General features: G+C 46.9%; 1 protein-coding gene across 1 annotated transcript; it reads right to left on the bottom strand.

Moving 5' to 3' along the window:
* Positions 1 to 416: 416 nt before the first annotated feature.
* LOC125162370 (ral guanine nucleotide dissociation stimulator-like) lies at positions 417 to 9,684 on the bottom strand. Its single transcript, XM_047853290.1, has 13 exons — positions 9,510 to 9,684; positions 8,940 to 9,047; positions 7,296 to 7,483; positions 5,758 to 5,951; positions 5,233 to 5,609; positions 4,227 to 4,442; positions 3,742 to 3,845; positions 3,170 to 3,239; positions 2,480 to 2,548; positions 1,967 to 2,041; positions 1,352 to 1,384; positions 877 to 998; positions 417 to 672 (listed from the first exon to the last, which is right to left on the bottom strand). The coding sequence occupies exons 1-13, from the start codon at positions 9,645 to 9,647 to the stop codon at positions 636 to 638; spliced, it is 1,731 nt and encodes a 576-aa protein (XP_047709246.1). The 5' UTR covers positions 9,648 to 9,684; the 3' UTR covers positions 417 to 635.
* Between the last annotated feature and the right edge of the window lie 2,713 nt (positions 9,685 to 12,397).

The following is a 12,397-nucleotide window of genomic DNA, read 5'->3' as shown; positions in this document are numbered from 1 at the left end:
AAAACCCTCCAAAACAAAAAACAACACCTCAATAAAAGAAGCAGGAAACAAACCTTTTCCTTTAAAGTGTAGAAAGCAGCCACTGTCCTGGGGCAGGTAGTAGTCCTGGAAATTGTTACACTTAAGGACATCCAATTTCAATGGTTGCTGCCATTCCTGTGAAAGTAACTTCAACCTCTAAATCTCAGTAATTCTGAGGGGCTGTCTCTTCTTTTTACCCAAATTCATTATACTGAAATTAACCTGTTCTCTGAGTAAGAGGAATTTGGGAGGAGGGCTGGCTCTTCTCCTTCCTCCCACATACAATAGCTGATGACTCTGCAAGATTTCTTAGTTCAAGAAAGAATATGAGAGTCTGTACACCATTTAAATTGCTGTAGGAAGTAATAGAACCAAACCAAACTCTTGGGCTATAAAAGAAGGCTTTAATATAATAATATTCAAATCTAGCTTTTACTATTTAAGATAAATATTGCCACTCCAAGTAGGTAAATAGATGGGAGGAAGAAGTGTCAAGGAGATGGGGTTCATCACAGCAAGTGTCCAAGCTGCTGAGGAAAGGTTGCACTATCACTGGACTCAGTCCTGAGCTTGATTGTGGCCAATTCTTCTTGTTCTTGAGTTTCACTGGTCAGCTAGGATTGGGGCTCCAGCTGGCAGGACAGGATGTAGCTAAAGAGAGAATGACACCTGTGAGTCGACCAGGAGCTACAATTCAGGTGTCTCTCCCAGGGTTTTCCCAGTAGCTAGAGTCTGATGTTCCAGTGATCACAAGGAAACAAGGCTTGAGGCTGCCCAGGGAGCCATGGATGCAGGATCCCTAGAGTGGCCACCAGAAAGAGTCCACGCCTTTGCCTAGCTCCTGATGGGCCTCACCTCTCATCCTCACTGAGTCGCTCCACAGCCTGGAACCAGGCTCTAAACTCCTCCTTCGGTTCTAGAGTGTAGTTATCTGCAGCCACCTGGAGGAGCATGATCTCTTTCATCACTTTGTATTCCTAGGCCAAGAGAAGAACAGGATGCACACAGAGCCTGGGTGGGTTGAGCAGTGGGATAGGGGACCAGTCCTAGGTCTTTGCACACGTGGCAGCCTTCCTTCCCTGAAAATTCATCCAGTCTCAACCTGTTCTCAGAGGTGAGTATAAATAGCCCCTCCTCCTGCAGGAAGTTATCCCTGATGCCACTCCCCTGACTTCACTTACCAGATGGATGGGTCTTACACTTTTTCATTATCAAACTATTCCAGTAAATGTGTGATGGAGGGGATGCAGCCAAGAAATATTCTTCCCAGGGCCATCTCTGGTATCCACTCCCCTACACTTCCCTAATAGGAAGTGCCACAAGTGCTCACCTTAGTTTTTTTCTTATGGTTGATCTCATCTCCCTAGAAAGCAAATAGCCAAAGTCCATCAGAAAGAGCCCCTTGTTATTGCTTGTTCCTTATACCCATCCTTTCTCATGTTGTTCTCGTGCCAGGACACATGAGAAGACTGTCCATACACAGATAACAGGACTGGGATATAAGCCAGGCTCTGGGGTCCAGAGAAAGGACGACATGGGGTAGACAGTCAAGCACCTTATAGCACAACCCTCTCTGATGACAGAAGGGGAGGCTGAAACCTCTGGGGGGAGGGGGCTGTTAGGCTATGTAAGTGCTTGCCGATGTGGAGGTGCCTGACTTTGCTCTCCCCCCATAAGCAGCCTGAGAGGGAGAGGCTGAGGTCAACTCAGACAAACTTCATGCAGCTTTGCATTCAGACAGTCTTGGGCACCAGGACCAGTGTCATAAGTGCAAACTCCCTTCACTCATCATTGAGATGAGAAACTCTAGCTCACAGGGGTAGCTGTGAAGCTCTCATGAGGGGAGGTTTGCCAAGTCCTGAGGTCTCAGGACTCATTACAGGGGTTCTCCACTCCCAAACCTCAGGATTCTGGGCCCTCCTACACAATCTAGAGGTTCACTCACCTTCAGATAGTCCTTCATTGCAGTGTCCAGCATCACCATGTCAGTGAGGAAAGTGCCAAGGAAGGGGACAACACCCTGTGTCATTGGGGTAGGGGTGGGATGAGTCCCTGCTCTCAGGTGCACACAGGGACCCTCCCTTGAAAATGCTTTAGCCTCCTGGTCCACCCCAGGTTCTCACATGGAGCAGCCTAGGATCCCTAGCAGCCGCCTCTCAATTCCCCCTTACCCTCACCCTCCAAGGATATCAGACTTCTCCTAATCACCACTAGGGCCTGCTTTTAGAAAATCAAATTGTATGTAGTCCTAGGCCCCTCCCCACCCACAAATCCATTCTGCATCCAGCTGGATAGACCCTCCTCCTAGTCACTTTAAAATAAGAGTTTTGGAAGCTGTGGCAACAAGAGGAGGAGCTGGAGTAGAAAGGTCCACCTGTCTTGATATGGAGGCCTCCAGCTGTCAGAGAGGAGCCCTTCTCCTCTCACTCTGGAGGCTCTATTCCCCAGGAACACCCACCTTCTTCTGCAGCCTTTTCTGGGCTCTCTGGAGGCTCATCACCAGGGTGGCCCATTTAGATGGCCGCTCCTGCAGGGTCAAGGACAAGTTCATTGAGACCATAATATCCTCAGTCCACTCCCCCCGCCCCCACCATCTTTGACTTGAGACCCTGGACATCTGACCCAAGTCAGCTGGTACCAATGCTACATTATCCTTAAGCATGCTGTGAGTGATTCTAGCACAATCTCAGCTCCAACATTCACTCCATGTGTGACCTTGAACTTGCAGCCTGGCCTTCCTGAGCTTGTTTTCTCATTGAGAAAAGTGAGAACACCACCTACGTCACATGGTCTTCTGAGGACTCAGTGTCCTATTACTATCATTATTGTTTCCCTCCATCCATCCCAACCCCACTACTGAGCAGAGGGCTGTCCTCTGGGCTCTCAAGCTGTATACAGCTCCCCATCTGGACTAGCTGTTAATATGGAGAGACAGGGTGTCTATAGCATCTGGTTGAACAGCACCTACTTGCTCCACGCCCAATGGAATCTTCACCCCAAACTGTAACCATATTCATACCAAAGGCTTCGCCTCCCCAAGGAATGCTTCATGTCATTCCCCTACACAGCAGTCTTTCTTCATCCACTCAAGACCCTGTTCCCTCAGGCCCCACCCTCTCTCTTCCCAAACCTCCTCCTCCCATGATACCTTCAGAAGCAGTTCCCTTCTCTGTGGGTTATCTTCAGTGCACAGCTTTTTAAATTTTTGAAAGCTCTTCCTGAATAGAGGAAAAGAAGGCAGAAAAAATTATAGGAATAATGTGGCTTGAATGTAAGTCCCTCTTATTTGAGTACTCCAAAAAGTCAAACTCCCAGTATTAGGGTTTTCTCTGGATTCCTCTGAGAACTAAGGTGTTTGTAGGCCATGGAGGGAGCTCTCACGTGGGTCATCCAGTGCCACCATTTCCATATTAATTGAGCAACTCCGTTTCAGTCAGTTGTGGTTTCAATTGGGCAGAGAGTTTTGTTGCTGTAAAGTAAGCACTTGATAATATTTAATTTGGGTCAACTCAGTGCGTGATATTTAAGAAAAACTATTTCTATAGCTGGAGTCAGGGTGGACTATTCTCCAGGGTGAGTTATAGACCTGTACACCAGCCCAGGTTCTATTGCCAGGGTTTGCTGCCTCCCAGGAGGGTCCCAGTTACTGAGGGGGAAAAGATGTGCATATGGGAAATCCCTCATCCACCCTGATCCTTCTATGGAGAGAGGCATACTCACCTGGAAACTTTCTCCCATGTCTTCTTCAGACGGTAAATTGAGGCACTCTGCAGAGCAGAGAGGATGGCATGCAGTGAAGAGTAGTTCCGCATGATTTGACAGGCCTGGGGAGGGAAGAGAATGAGTGGTCATGTGGGTAGCAGGAGTCCTATTTGCTCTAAAGTATCAGCCTCCCTCAGTTTAAAATTTCCCTCCAAGATGACAGATATCCAGGTGCCTGCAGAAGGGCACATATAAGACCCAAAGAGTAACACTGCTGGGGAGAGGGAAGATTTTAGCTCATTCCAAGGAAGGAGCCAGGTAGGAACTGAGCGTTCCACCATTGGGACATGCAAGTAAAGGTCAGCATGTCCCTGGAGGGAAGAGCCTAGGGACTGTGCCGACCCTAAGGCTTAGACTAGGGACTCCAACCCTGAGAATTGATAAAGGAAATATCAGTTTCCAAGGCTCAGAAGAGTGACTCATCTTGGCCTCCCATAAAATACCTTGGCCACCTTTATCCAGTGCTCCACCACCATGGCCCTGTCCTGGGCTATCATTCTTGGATTTCCAAGGCAGGTGGTGATGACACAGTTGACCACACTGTTAAATTGGGTGACGGTAGCACAGACTGTGGGTGCCAGGTGCTCATTACCAGGCTTATTCCGCTTGGACCAGATGGAGCCCAGGCACTGATGAGGCAGCACCTTCTTGAACAGCTCCTAGAGAATGGGGTGGGGAGGGGAGGGGTGTTCAGCCAGCCATTTCACATTCAGGATTAATGTTCTAGGTAGGAGGTTACCAGGTCAGAGCTTTAGTTCCTGAAGCTGAGAATGTGGCCTGAGCCTGATTGGAATCCCTGGATCTCATTCCATTCTATTTTCACTGAGGGAGTCAAGTACAGGAAGACCTAGGAGTGAATACTGACAGGGAAGGAAGGAGAGAATTTGGACCCTGGTCATCCTTGCTAACCCCAGCCTCTAGATGACAGTTCAATGTGACTCCTCACAAGGGGGCCTTTTCCACTCCACCTGTTTTTCCCTTTGGTCCTACTCTCCTTTCGATGCACATTCCCCCATGACAGTTACAACCACAGGTTTCTCTGTTTCCCCTTGTAGTTATGTACATGTCAGATGCCTAATAAGTGCACAGGGTGTTAAACCTCCAAGGAAGATGGGTGGGTGACCCATGGACTTGGCTGCACCCAGTGAGCTGTCTTCCTCCACCTGAAGGACCAGGGCCTACCCATTTTTCTAGCTGTTCTAAGCTCATTTAATCTACACAGTAACTCTGCATCAATTCTTATCAGTGCCTATCTCTACAGTTTGCAGCTGGACAGTGAAAGCTTGATTTAAGGACCTTGGCAGGGTAACATGGTTGATAAGTGGTCGAGCTGAAATTTGGACCCGGACTATAGTAGTCCACATCAGGGAAAGGCAGGTCTGGGTTAGCTGACGGCAAAAATGTAGAAAGTGCCCTGCCCTGTCCTGCCCTGAGAGCCCAGCTTCTTACCGCATCTATGTACGTTAGCTGCTCTGCCACCAGCTTGGGAGGGAAGTCCATGAGGCTGGGCTTCTCCTCATTCAGCTGGTTCTTTGGGGTTACATGCCAGTGGCAGGAAGGCTCTGGCGCTGGAGTTGGCTCTGTCTCTATTTTTAGAGCTGGAGTTAAAATTCTAAGTAAAGCTGATGATTGAGCTGATTGCAGCTGTGGACCTGGCACATATGCTGAAGAATATGTTAACACTTGTTCCAGTTCTGGAACAGCTGATGGAGGTGATGCTGGCTCTGACACTTGAGATGATGGTTGAAACATAACTGGTGCTGTCTCTAGTTCCATAGTAGACTCCTTTTCTGGCTCTGCAACTGGAAGGAGCCTTGGGGCTGGCACTGGATCAGGATAAAGAGAAAGGTTCATCCACATAACTGACTTTCCAGGTGCCTTCCCAAAAACAGGACAGGTACCATTGCTTTCAAAACAATATTCAGCCCATGAACCCCACCCCAGTTAGTCTTCCCAGATTTTAATCCCCTTTACCATCTGACTCTGCCTCAGTGGGCTCCAGAGTTTCCTGATGCACCAGGATAAGGGCGGTGTGGTTCTTCAGGTCCCAGTCATGCAGCTTCATATCCACATAGGCTGTCTTTACTTTGAAACTGGTAAAATTCAGAGACTGCCAGGTATCCTGCAATTTCTGGTCAGGCCATGTAGTCAAGATGGGAGAGAGGGTGCTGGGAAGAGTCATGTGTGGAGAAGCATCAGAGGCCTGGCCTTTTATTCCACACTGTACTCCCACAGCATCATTATTTCTCTATGGATCCCAGAGGATGGCCCAGCCCACTTCCAACCCCGCCTTTGCAGTGGAAGGCCTAGTCATCCAGAAAACCTGTGTGAGTCTGGTTTTTTCACTGATACTCTTCTCACCACGGCCTTGGGCATAGTCAACGCCATCCTCAGTACAGACCAGTAATAGGGCTTACGTTTGAGGCCGATTTATGAGCAGTCTTCTCACTACACCTTCTGTTCTTGGCCCTAGTTGCTGTGGTTAGCAGAGGTAGATATGGAGAGAAGCAGGCAGAGCCAGATGGAACAGTGGAAGGGATGGGTCTCTTGGGCACCAACTGAACCCAGACTGTGCTCTGCTTCCCAGAAGTTTTGGGGCCCCATCCACAGCTCTCTTTGACTCATTTGTTTCTTCACAGGAAGCCCCCAAACATAAGCCCTCCTATGGAAATCAAGAGATCTGTGAGTTCCATGGTTCTGGAAGTCCTCCTCCAGCCACAACCCCTATAGTCTCTTATGCTGCTCTGTGGATGCAGGAGGCCCTCCTTCTGAACCTGAAGACCCACTCATGTTTACTTGGTCTTGTAGTCTGTCATAATGGTCAAATAAGGGACAATCCTTTCATACCCAGAGGACGCCATGAAAATGTCACATATAATGAACCAAGGACATGAGTGGTTATGATGTGTACAGTGATTGCCTACCCTCTGACTAGAATTGACACCAAGGCATTGTGTCTACTTTATTCACTGAATTATCTTAGTGACTAGAAAAGTGCCTGCATTACTAGGTGATTAACATATATTGTGGATTGAATTAACCCAACCAGTACTTTTCAGATAACTGGGTGGGCCATGGGTGCCTCTGCCTGTCCCCCAGCAAGCCCTAGTCTGGCCATATAAAGGAAAAATACCAAGCCCAGCTAGATAGAATCTCAGAAGTCCTTTGCAAACAGGACAACTTCTGCTTTCCATGTGCTTTTCTAAATTCAGAAGTGCCACAGGCCTGTGAGGGTTGAGGTTGAGAGCTTCTTCACTGGAGAGAGAGAGAACTATTAAACCTAAAGATACTCAGCATGTCCAGCAGCCCTTTCTACAGAGCCAGGCACCAGATAAGCCCATGCCATGTTTTCTCCCATAATTTCCTACAGTTAACACGGTGAGGTTCATCCTCTTACCACCCCACTTCCAGAAGAGGAAAGTGAAGCTCATAGAGGTGCAGTAACATTCCCAAGATACACAAGTAGTAAATGGGAGGCTCACCCCTGTGCTGTGTATGAGGCAGGCACTCACCTTTTGAACTGCTGTCCCAGGACTAATTGGGCCATGGGGAACACCTGGTATATGCAGAAAATGGTTGTGATGTTTGAGGTGTTTCTATCCTGGAAAGGTGATTGTAGCAGGGACTGTAAACAATTTTCCATTGTGCCTTCCTTGAGCTTCAGCATTGTACAGGCCTCATCCAGGGACAGGGTTGATTCCTTTTAACACCGGGTAGACAAGGAGGGGCATGTAGTCAGCTTCAATGCCATGAACTACCAGGAAGATCAGGGTCTGGTTCTCAGACCAGAGACCCCCATCCCTTTGGGAACTTGTGAAAGAGAAGGGACTTGAGTGCCCACACAGAATAAGGTTCTAGGCTTAAAATTGCAATTGGTTTTAGGGGGGAAATGATAAACCATTGGTAACTTCCAGGCATTCTCTTAGCTGAGCAACAATAGCACTTCTTTTAATAGCCTATATTAAGAGCATTATGCCAGTGAGTCATCAGCAAACACCCCTACTGTAGATATGAGAACACAGAGGGTTAGAATTTCAAATGCTGCTCAAGATCACATAGGTTAGTCCTGAGAATTGTCAAAAGCATGGGCTGCATTTCCTCTAAGCTAATGAGGCTTGGTCTGTTCCTGATAGGGAGAAAGTTTCTGGGGGAAACCACCTTCTTCAGCAGCCCCCAGGGAGCCAGTCAATTGTAGTCTGGGTTCCGGGCTTACCCTGATCATCTCTGGGTCCCGAGAAAGGACATGAATCTGGACCTGTTCTGACCCTATACCAGCACTTGTTGTTGCTGGACTGATGCACCTGCTGCTTGTCAAGGGAGATGGAGTTTAATCCTTAGAGCAGCTCATCAAAGATTTCCTGGGTGAAACTCTTAAAAGACAGAGGCAGGTATCTCAGCCAGGAGGCATCAAAGTCCTTCCACCCAATTTGTGCTTCCATGTTATGGCAGATCTAGCAACCTAAAACATTCTTTTAGGACACTTAAGATTTTCCCTGCATCACTGTTGAAATGAAAACAGAATTGAATCCTGTCAAGTTCCAACAGACTTGAAAGGCTGAAACAGTGGCACACAACCTCCTTTATGGAATATTATGAAGACATATAAGAACACAGCTCATGACTTGGTGGGCCTACAATAATTTAATGTGTTCTGAGAGACAGGACATTACAGAAACATATAGAATGGCTTCATCCCACCCTTAATTTTGTGTTAAATCACCCTGTTTTGTGTGATGATATGTAAGGGCTTGGAGACGTTCTGCAAGGACAGTGGAGCTGAGTGCTACCCAGGATATCTGGGGCAAGTAGGTAAAATAATAAAACAGCAGTAAAATGCAAAGATACTCATGGCCTCATGAAAAGTAAAAAAAATAAATAAAATAAATAAAAATGATTAATTAAAAACATTAAATGTTCTCTATCAAAATATAAAAAATAAAATACATACACAATACATGCATTCTCTACCATTCCAACATATGTAAAGAGTGTCCTCCTACCTTACCACATAGCTGGTGGCAGAGGTTTGGCTATTCAGATTATTTTGTGGTTGGGCCTGTGGGACACTCATGTGGAAATATGATGTGAGGGCCTCAGGTTTGGCCCCATATTTATGTGCAGGCCCTGGGTGTGAAAAACCCTCTTCCCATTCTTACCTCAGAGCAGCGCTGATTCTTGGTATCCTTCTGCACCTGACACTTATCTAGGGCGCTGCAGTAGTTGAAGCCATGGACCAGCTCCTCAAAGATATCCTGGGTGAAGCTCTGCAAGTACAGTGCCCCGTAGTCGGGCCAAGAGACCTTAGGGTCCTCCCTGGACATTGCCGCAAGGGGACACCCCCATTAGAAATTGTGTTCTCTACAGTACAGGCTAAGAGGGGAAGCTGTAAAGACACCCAGCAAGGAGGAAACCAGAAGAAACTCTAGGGCTCATAATTAACATATAGGTAGTTGAACTTGGTCCCCAGAAATCATCTTCTCCTGCCTGCCAAGACCTGGGGTATGAACATGAGAGATGTGCTAGGCTTTCAACACCTGACATCTTGCTTCTGCTCATGAAGGGCATAGCCCTCGTCCTCTGTCCCCTCCGCCCCCCCTCTCTCCCTCTCTCTCTCTCTCTCACACATACACACACAATGAGGGGCAAGAGGTGTGGGCCTGCTCTGGGCAGGATCAGAGTTGAGGCATGCTCTGTCCAGTGGGCTGCCCTGAGCTGCCTTGTGTTACCTGTGAGCGCCTCCTGCCAAATGACCAACAGCTTCGGAGATGAGGGCTGAGCTGATGTCTACAGTGACATAACGGTTTCTCACTCTGGGCTTTCTTAAGCCCACATATCCTGAAAATGGGGATACAGCAACAGAACATTTTGTTCTCTAGAATGACTCTGGGCAAGTGAGCCGGAAAGCAGGCCATCTCTAGAATGTGGGCACCTGGTTACCAGAGTTCTAAGTTCTGTTGAAGCCTATCACCAAGGAAGTGAAGTCACTTTTTCAAGATTCCAGTACCTGGGGCCCTCCTTTAAATGAGACCTATCTAGAACCCCTTATTGGTAGACTGCTTATCTTTCTCCTCCAATGTCATCTCCTTAACTGTAAACAATGAGTCAAAAATGCCATAGCCACAACTCCCTGGAAATGCAAGTAGGGTCCTAATTTTGAGGATACAGAACTGATTTCAGCTTTTTTTCTTTGTTTGTTTTACCAGTTATATGTCCGAACTCAATGTGTCTCTCGAGTATTCTATAGTTTCCTAACGTGCACGTTGGGATCAGGCTAGAATATACTTCCTAGGAGCCTCATCGGGTGTAAATGGGTAATATTTATAATATATGTGGGAACAGTCACTCTTCCTCTTGGCCTTAATACGGGTTCCATGATGGGGTGGAATGGTAGTAAAACCAATTGTTTCCTGTTGTATTTAGAATGAGACCCAGTTGTCTCATTTCAATCTATGAGGGGGCAGCCTTCACAATGGCTCCCCATGCTGACTTGTGGTATATTGTTTTGTAACTGCTAAGTGGCTAGCGACTGGTTTCTGACCAATAGGATACAGCCAATGTGATGGAAAGTCATGTCTAAGTTTCAATGTCAAATAGTCTTTCACTTCCTAGTTACTTCCTCTCATGTACCATTTCTCTCCTCTTTACCTTTTTCTTTATCCCTGAACCAAAAATCAAGTAGTGTTTTGAGCTGCCATTATATAGAGGCCCACATGGCAGAGAACTGAGGCAGTGTCCAGGCTGAAAGACACATAGGAACCCAGGCTCTGAGTCCAAATGGCATCCTGAATCATATGAGTCAACTTGGGAGAAAATCTTCTTCCAATCTAGCCTCAGTTGAGGCCACAGCTGCAGCTTCTGACATACCCTGAAGCTGGGGAACCAAGTTAATATGTGCCTGGTTTCGTCATCCACAAAAAAATGTGAGGTATTAAATATATGTGTTTTACAGTGCAAGGTTTTGGGACAATGCAGTAACAGAAGAGCAACAGATAACTTTCTACCAGGCCTCAGCACTTCTCCCTGCCCCTCCTCCCTCCCCTTTGCTCTCCTCTTAGTTTCCCTCCAGCCACACTGGCTGCCTTTTTCACCTCCTCTGGACAAACTGGCTTCTGTTAGTGTCTGAAGCAGTGGTAGCTTCTTCCTGACACACTGCACGATGAGTTGTTCAAGTCTAGTTTCCTTTTGTCATTCTGTTCTTAGCAATGTCATCCCCAGTGAGGCCTTTCATACCTTCCTACCCAATGACTCTCCAGCCTTCATTCATAGCACACATTTGCTCTTTTCTTTCACATGCCTTTGCTTTTGTGCTATTGCCTATCTCTAGACTGTGAGTTCCTGGAAGGCAGGTAGCTCTTGGTATTTTCAGCTCCACACATGGGCCCAACAAGGTACTGGCATCAGGTTAAAAGCTTAGTGCATAGTTAATAAATAAAGGACAAGGTCTTAGAGCCCATCTCCCCTTTTAACCACATACACTGAAGAGAGAAATGCTGCTAACAGTTTCAAGTTGTTTCTGGGCAGGAGGACAACCACAATGGCCTGTACATGACTTTTCATGCTCCAGTTCCTCCAGCAGAACACCCTAGGTATCATGGAAGAAGATTCTTGAATTCTGTTCTCCAGCTCTAGCATTATAGCCCCAAGCAGGCATATCACCAAAAAAAGGGATACCTTTATTTGGGTATCCTCAAGGCAGTGGCTTTCCAGAGTCACGTGGGCAAAAGAACAGGACCTTCAGCTTCCAAAGCAAAGGATTTCAGATGCCTCCTTTTACTCTTTTTTCTGTCCACTCCCATGGTGTCCTCTTTACTAATACATCACCCTCACCTCAGCCAGAAGAGTGATTCTGCACCCACCATTGTATATCCAATTAGGACCCTGAAGGTTCAGTGCAGACTGGTCTTGTCCATGGACCCCAGATGCAGTGTACAGTGCTCTGGCATTTTCCCAGAGAGTATAAACAAAGACAAACAGGGGCATAAAGTGCCTGATGTAGCTAACCATCAGAAAGATGCAAACCAAGGTCACATTGATATATCACATCACACCAATTGGAATAGCTATCATAAAAAGACACGAGATAAATGCTAGTGAAGATGTGGAGAAAAGGGGACTTTTGTCCACTATTGGGGGGATAGAAAGTTGGTACACTCACTATGGAAAATAGTACGGAGATTTCTCAAAAAATTAAAAATAGAACATAATCTAGCAATTCCACTTCTGGGAACATATCCATAGCAAACAAAACAATATGTCCAAGAAATCTCTGCATCTCCATGTTCAGAAGGCGTTATTGTCAACAGTCGAGACACAGAAAAGTTTTTGAAGTTTGAAGCCAAATGACTTTGAGTCTGGGAGGAAAAGAGACTAAGCTGCTACCAGGGAGACACTGGGACAACCTGAGGGGCCACAGGTGGGTGATTGTGAACTGGGAGAGATACAATGGGCCACGTTGGCACAGAGGGAAGGGATCCCCTTCTGTGGAGAGACAAAGGGAAGAGAAAGAGAGTCTGGGGAAGCTTAAGGCTGTATGTGGACAAGAGATAAACCTCCGATTGGGACAGAGAGGGATCCCATCTCTAACTGTGGGACTTTCTCCAGACTGGAGCTGGCT

Source organism: Prionailurus viverrinus, chromosome A3, assembly GCF_022837055.1.
Source record: "Prionailurus viverrinus isolate Anna chromosome A3, UM_Priviv_1.0, whole genome shotgun sequence".
Lineage (NCBI taxonomy): Eukaryota > Metazoa > Chordata > Mammalia > Carnivora > Felidae > Prionailurus > Prionailurus viverrinus.
The sequence above is the reverse complement of the archived record's forward strand: the minus strand, read 5'-3'. Positions and strand labels throughout refer to the sequence as shown.